General features: G+C 38.3%; 3 protein-coding genes across 4 annotated transcripts; 2 read left to right on the top strand and 1 right to left on the bottom strand.

The window, feature by feature from the left end:
- Positions 1-691: 691 nt before the first annotated feature.
- LOC102232209 (tumor necrosis factor receptor superfamily member 6-like) lies at positions 692-7,014 on the top strand. Its single transcript, XM_014470945.2, has 9 exons — positions 692-828; positions 1,302-1,432; positions 2,920-3,054; positions 3,769-3,886; positions 5,221-5,285; positions 5,415-5,507; positions 5,660-5,700; positions 5,956-5,974; positions 6,070-7,014. The coding sequence occupies exons 1-9, from the start codon at positions 767-769 to the stop codon at positions 6,363-6,365; spliced, it is 960 nt and encodes a 319-aa protein (XP_014326431.1). The 5' UTR covers positions 692-766; the 3' UTR covers positions 6,366-7,014.
- Positions 7,015-7,969: 955 nt separating this feature from the next.
- itprip (inositol 1,4,5-trisphosphate receptor interacting protein) lies at positions 7,970-12,274 on the top strand. Of its 2 annotated transcripts, XM_023327123.1 has the most exons (3): positions 7,970-8,108; positions 9,474-9,514; positions 10,151-12,274. In XM_023327123.1, the coding sequence occupies exon 3, from the start codon at positions 10,219-10,221 to the stop codon at positions 11,797-11,799; it is 1,581 nt and encodes a 526-aa protein (XP_023182891.1). In that variant the 5' UTR covers positions 7,970-8,108; positions 9,474-9,514; positions 10,151-10,218; the 3' UTR covers positions 11,800-12,274. The 2 variants fall into 2 exon arrangements, with proteins under 2 accessions (XP_023182891.1, XP_014326433.1); XM_014470947.2 differs by lacking the exon at positions 9,474-9,514.
- A 682-nt stretch (positions 12,275-12,956) lies between these two features.
- Positions 12,957-15,538, bottom strand: LOC102225805 (glutathione S-transferase omega-1-like). The gene is made up of 6 exons (XM_014470937.2): positions 15,424-15,538; positions 14,443-14,551; positions 14,108-14,330; positions 13,908-14,009; positions 13,670-13,776; positions 12,957-13,326 (listed from the first exon to the last, which is right to left on the bottom strand). The coding sequence occupies exons 1-6, from the start codon at positions 15,449-15,451 to the stop codon at positions 13,176-13,178; spliced, it is 720 nt and encodes a 239-aa protein (XP_014326423.2). The 5' UTR covers positions 15,452-15,538; the 3' UTR covers positions 12,957-13,175.
- Between the last annotated feature and the right edge of the window lie 1,763 nt (positions 15,539-17,301).

Genomic DNA, 17,301 nt, shown 5'->3' on the forward strand with positions numbered 1-17,301 from the left:
AGCGCAACAGCACCACCTAGTGGTGGAAATGGAGCGCAGCGTTTGAAGACGTCGGAACTGCACTTGATTACTTTGTTACACAACAAAGCTATTACTTATCATCTGATTACACAATATATTACATAAAAGATCTATTTTAAACACATTTCTGTGTTTTAAGGTAAAAGGTCAGCGCATCATTAGACAATGAATGTATTGGATGTAAAATAAAGTTGTTTTCACAAACTAATTTGTCAGTTCAAACCTGTGTATAATTTTCCCCCCTCTTGCCTGTCCTGGAAAACATTAATTTCTGAGTATCACTTCCTGTCTTTGAATAAACTCACCCTAGAGATTACGTTACAACCTTATCTGATACATTTTCTTTTAAATAAAAAAAACCTTATAGGCCTTGAACAGACTTTTTAATTTGAGGATGCTGGCATTCAGCTTGAGTTCTTGGGGAAACCCTGGTTCTGAGTGTGTTTGTTTGGGAAATTCCCAAAAACACCTCGACTCACTGTTAATGATCACTATGAACAACTCTCAGAACCGCAAAACGAGGGATTTTTTTAAACCAGAAAACCTGATATTTACAAAAGGAAAATCAATAAAGCTCGCCCGAACATGTCTATGTTGTTATAAGAGACAAAGACAAAAATAGCGTTTTAAAAAAACTAAGCTTAATTTTAAAAAAAAATCATGGGCTGCCAATAGAAAATGAAAGTTAGGAAACATGACGAAACCCGGAAGATCACGCTCAGTTACGTGTTAGCGTAGAAAAACAATGGTGTCCTCACGCAAGTTCTCCGAGGGTCTTCTTTTATTTTGTGTTTTCTTCTTTCCAAAGTAAGTAAAGCGACATTTTTGACACACAGGCTGTGGTTCTCAGGACTCATTAAATGTCTTTAATTACATGCGGCGTGTGTCCGGTGACATTGCGAGCTTGTTTTGACCACAACTTGATTTAAAGCCTGTATGGGGTTGAGTAAGTCGTAAACGCGATTAAAATTGGGGAAAGAACTGGCTTCTGTCATAGAGGAATTGAACCGAGAAAATGACATTTTAAAGAAACGAGCTGTTTTTGTTTATCTGTTTAAGAAAAGGTGTGGTTCGTCGATCCACAGTGAAGAAGACGAAAACAAAAAAGGGGGGGCAGCCAAGTTCGCCTCGAGTTTTAAATTAGGTTTTTCTAGTAACCTGTTGGTAAATAGGAGCGCATTCAATCAAGCTACGTTACAATAATACACAGTTTGTTTGAACTATTTGTTTTAAGGAATGAACCGAAAGGAAATGAATGATTGGTTTTACTTTTTTTTCAGTGTTGTTTCTCCGGTATCTACCGAACTAAATGTCCGACACTCATCTCAAGTAAAGCTTCGTGTGAAAAGGCAGGAATGTCAAGATGGCACTTACGAGCACGGAGGCATAAACTGCTGTAAATGTGCAGCTGGTAAGTTTTATTTAAATATATATATATATATGTATATTGTCTGAAAATATTCAGTCTAAGAAAATACGTATTTTTTTAATCTGGAAATTATGGCTTTCTGCCCAGGGTGGGAAAGCGTTGGGGGAACATCTGCCAAAAACAAACAAATATTTACCCTGCTCAAAAGTTGTATGTTGTTCATGCTGAGGATGGTTGTTTGCCAGTGACGTGCGGTGAGGTTCATAGCTGGTGAGGCACTGACGTCATCAGAATCAGATTTGCAAATAGATGCATAGATTGACAGCAGTTTACAGGTTATGTTTCACTTCTGCATCCTTACACATACAAACTGTAGCTCACAAAACACACATTTCCTTAAAAAACAAAACAAAATAAATGTTATTACTGTCTTACCTTTACTTATAAATGAAGTCCATGCGTCGCTCCTTCTGCACAAAAACATCCGTCACTTTGCGATAGAAGTCCTCCTTATCTTCCTTCAGTTTTAAAAGTCTCTCTTCCACTTGAGAAAACTTTTTTAGTGTTGTAATGTAGTCATCCATGTCGAAAGTCGGGATAAGCGAGAGGAAAAAAATCACTATCTCTATTATAATCTATCGCTGCACTTGACTTGCTTCCCGAATCGTTTAGCCTAGCTCGCTGTCACTTACTCGGCAGTTGAGGAGTGAACAAGACGAACGTCTGGGATCTTGAGCGCCCCCTGCCATGAGGCAAGAGAACTGCCTGCCTCACCTCGAACCTGTTCTCTGCCGTTTATAATCGCTCATTACACGAAACACGTTACACAAACACAGTTGGTGACAAAAAGCACTGTACATTATATACATAAGCTAAATTATTGGAAATAAGTTCACATATTAAATTTGTTTAAACCATTTTATTGACGCCGTACAGCAACATGCTCTCTCCGCTTAGCAGCCAGCGCAGAGCCAGGGGTTGCGCAATCCAAGGTGAGGCAGAGCTCGCTGCTGCCTCACCGGCATCGCTTCCAAGCATTTGAATGGGAAAATAAGAAAATTCAGCGATTTTGAACAAATAAAAATCGAAATTGGTGAAGCTACATGAAAAATAAATATTTTTTAGTACAAACCACTGGATGAATATAACAATTGAAATTACTTTATGATTATATATTTTCTTTCTTTCCATGATGGCTGGTGAGGCACTGCCTCACCTGCCTCCCCTGACCGCACGTCACTGTTGTTTGCAGCCCGTCGGTCCGTCCGTCCATGGAATGTATACAACTGTACAAAACCTGCCACTATGGACATAAAAATGAAAAAAAATTATGCGAAGAAAAAGGAAAATTACAAAGGGTTTTGTAAATGTTTTACACATCAAAACCTGAAAAGTGTGACGTGTATTTGTATTCACATCCCTCTTCGCTCCCCTTCCCTCTTTACTCTTCAACCAAATTCAGTGCAACCGGTTACCCTTTATCACGGTTTGTTTCTTTACTCTCTGATTCATGTTTGGTTAAATTGCAGGTCAACGACTGGAAGAGCACTGCACTGAAACTGCAAGCTATGGAAAATGTGTATTTTGTGAAGATGGGACTTATAACAGTGAACCCAGTTCTAAGGACTCCTGTGAAATCTGCACATCCTGCGGTCCAGAAAACGGTAAAATCCTAGCAGGAGGGCTTTACTTGTTGATTTTCTCAGACTATCTGACTAACTGAACACTGCAGACTAACTGATGAAGTCTGCACTGTCATCATCTTTTTTCTGCACCAGATAGTCTTTGCAGGATTGTATAGGGTGTACCATGGTGGCACACACCAAGATGTCAGATTCAAATAAGTTGTTTTTTTGGGGGGGGGTTACTGTGGTTTGTTTTGCTTTAAGGAAAAGTAATCATTTTTTGCAAGCATGCCAGTAAATCACACACGTATCAGCTCTATCCACCCGCATTAATACGGCTGGCTGAGACTGAACAAGTAATTTTTTTTTTAAATATCAAGAGCATAATTTTCTATTTTAAGGACTTGATCTCACTCTAGTTTTAATTAGATATGTATCCTATAAAAAGTCTCAGATCTATTTATGTTTCCTAATGTATTTTTGAAATGAAACCAGGATAGCTTTGTAATATCAACAAGCATTAATTGGCTCGAGTACCTTGATTTTCATATTTTTGCACATGGTACTTGCAGAATTATTTGTTATACAGTTAATGTTCAGTGATATATGAAAGAAGAATGAGCTGCTTTTCAGTAAAGATTGGAGTAAACCAAAAAAAATGCAGTGAACCAGAGCATTGAGTCTATTTTGAGCACGGGGGGGTTATGTGTAAAAAGTTCTCATATCAGTTACAGCTTTGTTTTGTTTTTTCAGCTAATTTAGAAGAAGACAGACCCTGCACCACTATCCAAGACAGAACATGTAGATGTAAGAAAGGTCACTACTGCAATACTGCAGAAGGAACCTGTAAAATCTGCCATCCCTGTACAAGGTAAACTTGCTTCTGTCGGATCTTTATGCTCAAACATTTATAGAACATTGTTTTATTACGTTTCTTGTTAGATCACACGGCACTTGTAGGGATGTGTTGGGCAATCTTAAGACTTTTCTGATTAAATACAGTTCAGAAAATGAACTCTTGACTCATTGGATTTAGTTTTTGTAATTTAGTATGTTTATTAAACGTTCTAAATTACGAGTAAAATTACAGGAATCCAATAAATGACCATTCAACTTGAAATTGTGATGGTAAATAATTCTAAACATATTCTTAAATGCATGTAAACATTTAGTTGGACATTTGTATGGAATATATTTTATATTATGCAACACAATAATATGTAAAAAATTTTTACGTAGTCATTTCAGATAAAGCTACAAATATGTTATTAAATAAATGGCTAAGTGAAACTTAACATATCTAATACCTTAAAATATTTTACTATCCTGCACAGTTACCAACTTGTTGCATTTCAATTTAAATCTACAACAAGAACCAGCAGCACCTTTCAGTGAATCGGTATTAATCACTGCAAAAAACTTGTAGAATAATTAAAAATGCACATGTCAAAAGCAGGAAAAATATACTCATCATCAACACACAAAGAATTGCATATAGGCCGTGTGTGATAGCCCCATATAGAAATTCACGGCTTCAGATGTTAGTGACTCAAAATCAGTAAATTATAACAAAATGTAATTGCTTTTAACTAAGAAAAGGAACAGCAAACTTGCAAAGTATTCCTACAGCTGCTAGAATAATATTCCATATTGTTTATTAATAATATAAACGTAATAAAAATGTTTTAATTATTTTGGTTTTGACTTATAGACTTAGAAAACTAAGTAAGAACATTTCCTTTAACGTACAAAAAGCGCAGCACCCTTCTGACGACCAGTGACCCGGAGAGCACAGAAACATGTGGTTGACCACTTTCTGCTTTATAAAGCCAGAGGAAATGTCACTTCCTTCAGCATTTTATTATCATCATCAAAAGGACTTCAAGGAAGGGTTTTGGATTTTTTTTTTTTTTTACTATTATTATTTATTGAAACATTAGTATCCCTTGCTCCTCAGTAGCCAGCCCATGCCTAGTGTACACATAAATTAAGTCCAGGCTCTGCAGTTCAAATATTCTGATGGCTTTGAAGATATTTGGAAAAGGCAAGCAATTTACATGGTTTTATTATTTGAAGAACGTTGTAAGAGCGTAATTTTGAAAGCTTTGTATTTGGATTCTTGTTAAACAGAACTTCTTCCATTTGTCCTTAAACTTATTTTGAGAGGGGAAAAAAAAACTGACCTGGTCTACTCTTTACTTTAAGATGTTCTTCCATTAAAGAGCACTGCACAGCCACCACTGATACGGTTTGCAACGAGGAAAGTACAGGTGAGCTATTGCTGAATTTATTTTACAATAACACATTCAAATTGGTTTATAAAATGTACTTTGGCTTCATTTATGAACAGGAATGTTGTGGAAGAGCTTATGATAAAAGCGTTGTGTTTTCCTTTTAAGGTCTATCAGGTGGTGCAGTCGCTGGCATTGTGATTGCAGTTTTGTTTTTTGTCGCTGCTCTTGGAGTAGTAGTGTTCAGGAAGAACATTCTGGGTAAGCATACACAACACTCAATACATGTATACCAGATATTCATTTGGTTTTCAGTAAACACCATTGTTTAGCTTATATAATAATAATAATTCCATCCATTAGTTAGTTACAATAACAAACTGTTTTTCTTTCTTTCTTAACCATTTCTAAAGGGTTTTTTAAACGAGACACATCAAATTCCCCTGGCCCTGTGGTAAGTTCATTAACTTAGCCACTTTTATATTTTAAGATACTAGGCTTCTGTGTTGTGTTTTCTAGATTCACCTAGAAGACAAAGTTTTTAAAAATCTGTCTCTTCTTTAATCTTAAACAAGCTGACCCTTTATGTAGGAGGGACAGGTTTGTTGTCTTCACTGCTACTGTGATTATGTGATAGCTTTGTGGAATAGCCAAATGATTCTGTAGATGAAAGCTGAATAAAAACTAATAATCTCTCTGTGCTTCACAGAATGACCCACTTCTTCCAGGTAAGACAGAATATGTCTCTGCATGATCAATAAAGCTGCCGTGTGTGTTTTCCTTGGTTGCCCCGAGTCACATCTTCCCTGTCTTTTCGTCCCAGTGGAGATGGAGCCGCACATAGTGGACGTTGCAGAAATAATCGGCTGGAAAGATATGAGACAAATTGCACTCGGCTGTCAGATGGCAAATTCCATTGAGAATGTAAAACTCAGCCACCCCAATGACAGTGAAATGTGGACCCAAGAACTACTGAATAAATGGGTGGAGCTGAAGGGCAGGCCTGCCTCAGTAGAGCTGATCGCGACCCTGCGGAAAATGGGGAAAAACAACAAGGCGGACAAAATCAAAGAGAAACTGTATCCGATTGACTCTCCTGCACAACTTAGTTCTGCCTAAATATTTTTAAACTTTTATGCTGTTAATGAAATAATAGCATGGATTATTTTTGCACAATCAAACATGTTTACGATCTTTCAAGATTAGAATGTGCTTTTTTTTTAAAAAAAGAAAATCTTTATATGAACTTTTTAAATTTAGCAAATGGACAATCGCAATCTAAATGCTGATCTAGCTGGTGGGAAAATTGTGCTTTATTGTATTTTTGCTGTTTTGTTTTTTTTTTAAGTTCCTTCTGCTGACTTTCCGTTAAATTCGTAATTTTCCAGCAGGTTTACTCTGTATGCACTGAATGAATAATAACAAGTTCCAATACGTAAGAGGTCAAAAAATACTTAGCAGTTATAGCATGTATTATTTAACTTGTTTTTAAAAGATTCAACATATGATGATCTAACATTGTTGAGTGAGTTTTATTTAGTCTTTCTGTACTCTGATGCATCTCACTCAATACAAATGTGATCTTCCTTTGTAATGTTATTACTCTTTAATTTCTGGACATTATTGTTGGTTTTTTTTTTGTTTAGATTTTCTCTTAAAGATGTTGAAAATCTCAAATCCACTTAAATAATGGGGGGGAAAAACTAATTCACGTGGACATCGAGCATCAATGGTAATATTTTGATTAATAAAAGGGAGAAAAAAACAAGAGATAAAAAGATGAGTTGTGTTTTGTGGCAGAATATTACATACAGCCCTGGGAAGGCTGGTACTATAAAAGTCGAATGTGATGCTACTAAATTACAAATTTCTCTTTGGAAAGCATGGAGTGGCATACAATCAATGCATGACACTTGGCAAAGTACGAAGGCACTTGTTTCAGACTGGAAGCCTTGTTATCTCGGCCTAAATGTGTGATTTTTGCATAGATTTGCATATGACTATTGCTATACATGACTTACTTTTTTCCCCACAGTAAATATTATATGATTGATACACTATGCCACAAAAAAATCACTAGCTCCCAGCTAGCACTTTGAAATGCCTTGTTGCTGAAATGTGTTATACAAATAAAATTTGATTTGATTTTGCGCCCAGTTTCCAGTACAGCAACGGCATAGTCATCCAAGCGTTTCTCCAGATGACAGCCGGAGTCTGAGATGAAAGTCTGAGATGTACAGAGTGAAAAGGAATGGTGGGACCATTCCTCCTGACCACATGGGTAGAGATGTGCTCCTTACAAGTATCTTGCCTCCTGACCTTTTATTTAATTTTATCCAGTGCTGAAGCTCCACCTTGTGGTTCATAGAGACATTTCATTTTCAGTAAAACAACCACTAATCCTTGTATATACTGTATGTGTTGGTTTACATTTCTGCAGATCACATGGTTAACCAAAGGTTACATGATTTGAAAATTTGCAACCACTAAGTTCACATATTTTAGCAAGTAAAAAGAGGACAATATTTTTGGATATTGGGGCAACGTGGTGCTGCAACAAAATACATGAGTACGAAAAATGTAGCCACTGAGGCTGATTTTAAAGTACTGTTGCAGTTGTGCGCCGTTGGGCCTGCTGAATAATTTGTGGATTGAAAGTAGTCTTGTCATTGCTCAGAAACCCCTAGTTTGGGGGCGCAGCTGTGAGATCTGGGCGGTCTTTTTTTAACATGGGTGGAGCGCACAGCCAGGAAATGTTGAGAAGAGGCTGAGTGAGAGGAACTGTCCCCAAGTTCGCATGGAGGCTGCTGCTTTTACCGGATGGACTTTATCAACATGGACTTCCTTTAGAAGGGCGCGCAGGTAGGTTTGACGACTCCGTTTTTGATAAACATGTTGGCTTCTTTAGAACCACTAGTTTGGCTGAAAGTCAGTGTGGGGATGCTGAAACATGCTGTCCAAATTATGCACGACCTTTTCCCGGGAGTCTTTGAGTTGCCCTCTGTTGTTGTAGTATAACTCCGTTTACAGTTCCTGGAGGCACAAAGGGTCATTTGTTCGCCGTTCAGGCTCTCGGTGACTCATTTGGTCTGGAAAAAAAATGTTTGTCTGCCCTCCACATTTAGCTTTCTATTTAGTTGCTAAGGCAACAAAGGCGGAGCCGCCAACTGCCACAATTACGTCAATGTCGTTTCATCGTTTCGTTACGTCTTTCTGGAAAAACTCATTTCTTGTGATATTTCACAAACGTACTCTAAAGCGTAATTATAGCTTCTTGATTACATTATCTAATAATTCAAGACAATTTATTAACTTTAATAAAGCTATATCTATATAAATAAATAAATATGCAGTATAATTCCTGCCGTTTTTGTTTTTATTATTCACATCATGCAGAGCCTGCCTCACTTTGCAAACATTTAACCTTGGTCAAGTGAGGATAAATACTAACCTATATATGTATATTTAGCCACTTGTTTTTAACAGTATTTTCTGTGGCATGCATTTGTACTCAGTCCCCTTTACTCTGCTACCCCTAAGTCACATAATTAGTGAATAGAACCCACCTTTCTTTAATATCAGTATAAATACAGCTCACCTGTCAAGTTCTGAGGCTTCCTAAAACAAATTGGAAAAGAGACACACCAAACACATAAGAGGCTTATCATAGAGTCTGGGTATAAAATCCCAAACTTTTAATATTTCACAGAGCATGCTTCAGTAAAGAAAGCATATGGCACACAATTGCAAATATGAATGATATGGTTATTTACCTAAATTCATTAGTTGGGCAAAGAGAGCATCATTTAGCAAACAGACCACACCATCCTCATGGTGAAACATGGTGGTGGCAGCCTCATACATTTGCGGTACTTTTCTTCAGCAGGGACAAGAAAGTCTGTTTAGAGTTAATGGGAGGCACATGTCCAATTTTTTAAATTCTAGTTCTACTCTCCTGTCCCAGGAAGAAACAACCAAGGATGCATGAGAAGGTTTCTAAAAATCTAACTCCCCCATCCGCCCAAAGAATCAGCTTTTTTTCTTTTTTTAAAATTCTGCTTCTTTACTTGTTGGTCAAAGCAGCCCGCATTGTTCCGTTGCGATAAGTCATTTACAATTTATGCCTTATGAAAGATAAGCAGCTAAACGTATTTTTTGTGGTATGTTTTTGTAACAGTGGCTTAACAAAGTTGATCTAATATGCGCTTCATTTGGGTCTCTTGTCAGATTCACTGCGTGTTTTGATGCAAGTGTTGGAAATATTTCTGGTGAGTAAGTCGTAGAAAACCCTCATGGGTTTCTATGGCTTCACATACGCCATTACTGCAGCTATTTTAATGCCTCAGGCTGACAAGAAACAACTCATGGTGTTCAAGTGAACTCATAATACTTTCACTTCCCTTTTCTTGTGCACCAAAGGAAGTGTCAAGATAAAATGCTATCACTTTATGACGTTATGGGGATGTGAGTTTGGACAATTCCTTCTAGAAGATACCTGCAGGGACTTTGTCGGCAAGTTAATTTTTTTGCGTAACAAGGGCATTTTGAACATTATGCTCTTGTGTAACATGATATCTTAGGGGTGGCTTATATTAAGCTTTTGGGCTTATGTAATATCCTCTTTTCTATACAGTAGAAATGGAAAAGATAAACTATCAATGTGGATGTTTACAAGAAGGGAGTAAATGCAGATTCGAGGGGGTGACATTTTCTACCTCTCTCTAGCCGAGCGTGATAGTGGATGAGTGCGTCACTCAGCATACAGCATCTGTTTTTAGTCATACAGTCTGTGCTTCCTGCAGTGGGTGGAGAGCTTCCTAGAAATACAGTAACTCTTATAGATTTGTACTGTCTTATATTCATGTGAACTTTTACTAAAAGAAATATTTATGTTTCTGTTTCAGGATGTGAAATACAGCTGGCTCGATGTCTGCTTGGTGCCTGATCGGATGTGTTAAACTGCTAATTCAAGATGCAGGGAACCATAGCACGTGTCTGCATGGTGGTGGCGGCTGCCATACTGAATCACCCGTTACTCTTCCCCCATGAAAACACCACGCTGCCGGAGCAAGATGAGGATCTGGTGGCTCGGATGCGGGAGCACGAAGAGATGCTGGAGATGGAGCATGCCAGGCTGGAGAAAGAACTTGCGCAGCTGGACTCTGAGCTGGAGGAGACCCCATCGGATCAAGGTTTCAGTTGGTACTTTTGGAGCACCGTGTCTTTCGTCGTATTCCTTGCCATCGAGATGTGCAGAGCAGATATTGCAGAAGATGCAATTCATCCAGTTGAGGATGAAGATGTAATATTTGAGACCGTATCCGCCCCACCCAGGATGATGGATAAGAATGCCCTGAGGAACTTCTGCGATAAATGCACCTATACCTCGTCCCATGAAATCTGGAAGGTGAGGGAGTTTGTGGAGGGTTTTGCCGACGACCTGCTAGAGTCGCTCCGGAGCATGTGTGACAGGGAGGTGGACATGGAGGTTGGTGATTTCATTGGCGTAGGAAGCATGTTTGAGTCTTGGAAGGTGTGCCAGCCTCTGATGTGTGACCTTTTAGTGCCTTTCTCACCTCCTGATCCTCACTCTTTCCAGTACCATCTGTGGTGCAGCTCCTCTAGTGACATTCCACCAGACATGCAGTGTTGTGGCACCATAAAGGTGACCATGTTTGGGGAGGATGAAGAAGCCTGCCTATGTGGTTCTGCCAACCTTGGGGAGGACATGCTTTGTCTGCTGCATAACAAGAACAAGGTGGTCAAAGTGAACCGCAGCCCCGATGAACTCCTGTGCTCCTATGGCACACATTTCTTAGCCAAAGATCAAGTCATGCGGTGGTTTCAGATCGCCGTCACCAAAGCGTGGGCCGGAATCTCCCACAAATACGACTTTGAGGTCACTTTTCGGAGCCTGGATGCTGCCGGTGCTCTGAAGATCCGATTCCGTTCTGGAAAAGTCATCGTACTGAACCTCATCCCCGTGGTCCAGCTGGAAGACACGAACGCTTATTTTGTCTCGCACTTTCCGTCAGACCACAACGGTTTCCCAGATCCATACTGGCCTCTCTCCTTAGCTGTCTGCGAGAGAAATTTGCTGAAGTATTTAGCTAAGCGACTACCACAAAATTCTTGCCACTTGCACTGCCTTCAGGTTGCTACTTTCCTGCACAGAAAGCAGTTGAGTCTGACAGGAGAGTCTGCACTCACTAGCTACCACTTCAAGACCGCCATGGTGCACTTGCTACTTAACACCAAGACCTCTGCATGGGGAGCAGCCAGTTTGGAGCGTAGGCTTCAGGATGTGTTCAGCTTCTTGCAGAGGAGTTTGCAGGAGAAGAGACTGTACCACGCTCTAATTGGGAACAGGAAAGTGCCTCGGGACATTCGGGTTCCTGAGAGGTTCCGCAAAGCAGAACCCATCAATCTGTTCAGGTCATTGGTGCTGAGGAGGGAGCTTTATGCAGCGACCGTTAGGCACTTCCAAGAGATGTTGAGAAATGCACCTGTTCTTATAGAAGAGTATACACCTTACTTATCCAATGGATATTAACATCACCGCCTAGAAGAGAGCTTGTAAGCAGAGACACACTGATATGGCTCACCATCCAGGGCGGCTGAGCCTGAGAGCAAGCACATAATATTTGCCTATAAAATAGTTGGTGACTGATTCTCCGCTTTTTACCTACACTTAAGTCAAAAAATTATTCATACCTCTGGCAGATTTCAGATCAAATCTCTTCATTTCATGACAATGTTTAATCTGTGTAGGACCAGAGTAATAATAAGGAGACCTTCCAACCTCAAAGACCATCTCTAAAGATAAATCCTCGCAAATACCAGTGGAATCATGCAAAAAGCTGGTCAGCTTTTAGGATTTGATTGTTGTAATTCCAATTAAGCTATTTTTATTAAGAAGATGTAAATTTTTTATAAAACAAAACGTTATCAAAATTGATATTCCCGGGCGTGCCGTGGTGGCGTAGCAGTTAGCGCGACCCGTATTTGGAGGCCTTGAGTCCTCGACGCGGCCGTCGCAGGTTCGACTCCCGGACCTGACGACATTTGCCGCATGTCTTCCCCCTCTCCTTCCCCGTTTCCTGTCAGTCTACTATCATATAAGGGACACTAGAGCCCACAAAAGACCCCCTGGAGGGGTAAAAAAATAATAAAAATTTATATTCCCTTCATGTTTAACTATTGTTTGAGAGATATCAGTCTCATTTCTTGTAAGAAATCAATTTATCGGTGGAATGAAATAATTATAAATTCAAATTTGTCATGTGGTATGACTAATTTTAGGCTTAACTGCAACACTTAACAGTGTCGTATAGTTGTGATAGGTTACATGTTGGAAAATGTATGCAGTATTTTGGAGAAAGATCTTTTCAACAAAAGAAGGGGTGCAGGCCACTCTTAGCTTCTTTATTAGTGTATGTATTAACATAAAAATTGTAGTTACATAAAATTTTCCTAAGTGGTTTTGTGATTGCATCTCTTTTTAGTCCTGAAGATGACCATTACATTTTCAGAGTGAGCTGTTTAACAAGCTAACAAGAACCTTTTGTTACACCTAACCCTACCCAATCCAAAGGCAGCTAATGCTTTTCCTTTTTAAAGCGTAGTGATTTTTTTTTTAAGGTATTATTTGTGTCTGATATCGACAACTTATTTTTAGTAAACATAGAAAAACTAATTTTAACCAGAGACTGAAACTGCATAATTTTTATTTTTAAAAAAGTGCAACATTTTAACATGGCTGATCAGAAGCTCATTCAGTTAAAGGGATACAAATTCATTTATCTTGTGACAATTATCTCCAGGAAATACAGCCAACATATCAAGTACAGAGAACATTCAGTGGACAGTTTGATAACAAAGCTGATTTGTGGTACTGAATATAAATGGACGGATGAACAGCTGTTTATGTTACAGGCCGAGGTCATAGTCGGGTTTCCCCTCAGCAACGCTCTTGTAGAAGGCTTTGTGGGTGTCCATGTTGAACATGGTGGCTTTAACAGCTGGATCCTCCAGCATGTGCTCAGTCCACTTCTTCAGCTCAGGAGTGTGGTCCAGGCAGCTGACGAGACGAAGGAAATAAAATGATGCAGAGAAGAACATTTCACAAGCACAGTTTTAGGTTTTATTTGCTAAAAACTGATGACCATAGTAATCAGTTTTCACAATGTCACACAGTGTTTTTATTTATTTTTTTCAAATACTGTACTTGAACATTACTGCACTGACCAATAAGTAAATGACTTCAAAACAAAATCCTCTGTGTTCGTTATATTTTTTTATGCTTTTTACCATGAATGATAACTTCTAGCGCCTGGTTTTTTGCACATATTTGTACCTATTCAATGAATAGTTTCCATAAATAAAATTACATATTTATTACATGGTTTATAAGTGTTACTCACTGCTTCAGCTCCAAGACCTCAATCCTCTCAAAAAATGGCCACATCATGTAGTCGATCATTGTGATGGTGTCACCTTCAAAGAACTTTGTCTTTTTCTTCTCCAAGTGCTGAAAATCAATCACCATCATCAGTGTTGTCAAGTATAGTACACTAATTTGCCGACCAAAGTAATTAATTTAATCTTGAAGGTATAAAAAAAAAAAAGGGAGAAAATTATCCCATTACGTATTTGACCCACCTCATTCAATTTAGCAAATTTCTCTTTCAGCTCAACTTCCTGTGTAGAGACATCCACTCCAGTCCTCCTTGCTAAAGGGATCTTGTAGAAGTAAGGTATTACCTAAATAAAAAAAAGTAGTGGCATTTCTTTGGTTACTAAAAAAATACAGCCATAATCAAAAGCTAAAGGTTTTAATGCAAATTTTGCATGGACTTTACCTTGGAAAAATGCTCCAGTAGCATTCTTTGTTGGGCTTTTCCAAAAGGAGAGGATGGAAGAAGCTTTTTCTCAGGATACGCTTCATCCAGATACTCACAGGTGATGGAGGACTCGTATATAACTTCACCAGCAGATGTCTCCAGTGCAGGCACAAGACCGAGAGGGTTCTTTTCAAGAAACCACTCAGGTTTCTCTTTCAAATTGATGTTGATGGTGTCATATCTTGCACACAAAACAAAATCGGGTTATTCAGGCAGTGAGAAAATAAGTTAATTAATGAATAAAAAAAAAGCTGATTAAAAAAAAATAATTGTTTTTTAAAATGTATTTTTACTTGATCCCTTTGGCATTCAGCGCTAATCTGGTCCTTTGAGCAAAAGGGCAGAATCTCATGCTGTAGAGACGCAGTTGACCTTTGGGAACAGGGCCAGGTACAGGGCTTCCTAAGGTCAAATGCAAAAAGGTTACTTTATTTATGATAAAATGCAACAAGAGAAACAACAAATGTGTATCCTCTTCTGATTACGTAATATTTAAAAATACATGTTTTTCTTTAAATTCTCAATCATTTTCTAATCTTTCACATTTCAACTGAAAAATCTAATTCATAATAAATGTAAAAATAAATAAATAAAGACAAAGGATGAAAATCAGGTCAAGTTGAGGTAAACTAGAATAAATATCTTAATGGGATGTGAGTAGACCTGAATCAACAATCTGGCTTCTTGTAGAGCATATTACACCTAAGACATAAATGAGAAGTACTATTATAGTGACAAACTACACAAACACACTTATAATCGTCAGAGAACTTTTGAAATGATTCTCTATAACTTGTGTTTTGAAAACGTATTCACCCACTTTCAGATTTCTGCTTTGTCACACTATCGCGTCGGTATCTCAGAAAGTGCTAAAACAAACGTTTACTCTAGCTACAGCCAGAATTTATTCATTTGTCCGCTTAAAAATGCCATTTACCGACACATTCATTTCATATTAAAACCTTCGATATAAAGAAATTATGGCGCGCTAAAGAGAAAAAAGAAAACCCTGCAGCTCAAACGGGTGAAGAAATGCTTATGTAATGGATTGTTTACAAGCTGGAGGGGAAAGGTCATATGATAGAGACCACAATGACTGTGCAGATTTATTCCCATCATAATTTCTGCCTGAGAATGTCAGTGAGGTTAGCGCTTCAGAGTTGGTTAAGATAATTAAACGAATTCTTGGAGAAAACAAAGGGAGGACGCTCGGCGGTACAAAGTTTAACAAGCAAGAAATGGTCCCTAGGTTGACTTATCTGGACGTGTCTTACCTTTGGCGAAACATTTTTCAGTAGCCATGGCGTTCCTGAGGAATGGGTCAGCAGCAGTTTGACCAGAGATGACAACACACTGCAAGGCGCAGAACTACTTTACTTTCTTAACTACTACCGGTGTAGGTGCGTCAGAAACTTCTGAGCCAATAGCGCATTAGTAGGCGGATACAAATGAAAGGTGACTTGGCACTAAATATCATGATTTAACCCACCTTTTTTAAGGAGGTGTAGTTTAATATTTACAAGTGAAGTAATTATAATTATATATATGCTACACGCACACACACACATGTATATATATATATATATATCGACTATCATTTGAAGTTTTTTTTAAATGATGCACCAAAAAGAGTGTTAGCTAGCTACTTTTTTTTTTACCCAAGTAAAATAAGAAAAAAAGTGTTACTGAATCTTGTTCCTCCGAATAAAAAAAAAGGACAACATTTTTTTTTCTTTGAAGCTGTTCCGTTTCAGATGCTTTCCAGCGTAAAAGTCTTTTAACATGAAATCCTGAGAGTACTTATAAATACCTAGGGATTCTTATTAATGATAAATTGAGCTTCGGTTCCCCAGGTGAAGTCATTGGACAGAAAAACACACTCGTGTAGGCACTTTTATTGGAAACTATCGAACTTTTAATGTTAGTCCTGCTTAATGAAAGTGTTTTATTCTTGTTTTTTTATTTTTTTTATCCATTCTTAGCTATTGCCAGGTGTCACCTTCAGTCAGGAATAAGAACTGTTTGCAGGGCATTGCTACAGCTGTCAAAATGATGAAGTCCACCATGTTGTCCATTTGTGTGTTGCTTCAGAATATTCCAGTAAGCATGTTCTAACTCTGTTTACATAAGAATGAAGATTTTTCCTAAATGTGTGATTTTATATTTTCCACAAAGATTGCATTTCATGGGATCAGGACAGTCTTTTGTTGAATTTTCTTTTACTTTTTCACTTCTTACAGGGCACATGTTTGCATTCTGCAAAAAAATGTCCGCCCCCATCTTGAAACTCCACGCTCTGTTTCACCACACAGGTTTGTCAGGTCAGTATGTCTTCAATTTCTTTGTATTCTGTCAGGTATTCAGACGGCAGTCAGAATACATGGCTACTGTAAAGCTTAGAGGTATCCCTCAAAGAGTGGTATCATTACATAGCAGAAGTAAAGCTTAACATATTTGGTTGTTAAATTGTTGAATATTGGTGGAAAAGACGACCTCAAAGTTTTTTTTGTGGTAGTATGAAGACTAAAGCCAGTCTGCATTGAACTGAAGCCAAATTCCTTCTGTAGGACAATTATTCTGTTGTTAAATGTTTGAGAACCGTTGCCCTGAAGCAACTTGTATCCCTTTGGTGCTCAATACTCAGAATCAGCTCCAGCTTTGTGCTCACAAGTTCATCATCTAGGAGACAGAACCAATGTTCAGCTTTCACACAGAATATATTTTCTACTTATTGTGTGCAAATTGATGGGTGGTTTATAAATATGACCTACATTAATTGAATAGTAAAAGCTGTACTAAAATAGTATGCACAGAGTGTTTGTCAAATAAGCATATTTGAATCATGTTTTGCATGCAGACATTGGATTTGTAAAGCTGCAGCTCTTTAGAGCTACATTCATTCTGTTGTTGCGCAATACCCTTCCCCCCTTCTCTCTCTACTTCCTCTTCTGAGATTGGAGATGTCCTACCAGCTCTCCGTCTAACGGATGAAATGAGTTTCCTAAATCTGCTGGGATATACCCTGTCCTGATCTGAAGTAAACTCTGTTTAAGCTGGTGTTAAGAATCTCATATCCATCACTGTCTTAGAGACATTGTGTCCTGATGTCTGTTCTAATGACCCAGGGTTGCTCAACGGTCCTCCTACGTCTG

Source organism: Xiphophorus maculatus, chromosome 22 (assembly GCF_002775205.1).
Source record: "Xiphophorus maculatus strain JP 163 A chromosome 22, X_maculatus-5.0-male, whole genome shotgun sequence".
In the NCBI taxonomy this organism is placed as follows: domain Eukaryota; kingdom Metazoa; phylum Chordata; class Actinopteri; order Cyprinodontiformes; family Poeciliidae; genus Xiphophorus; species Xiphophorus maculatus.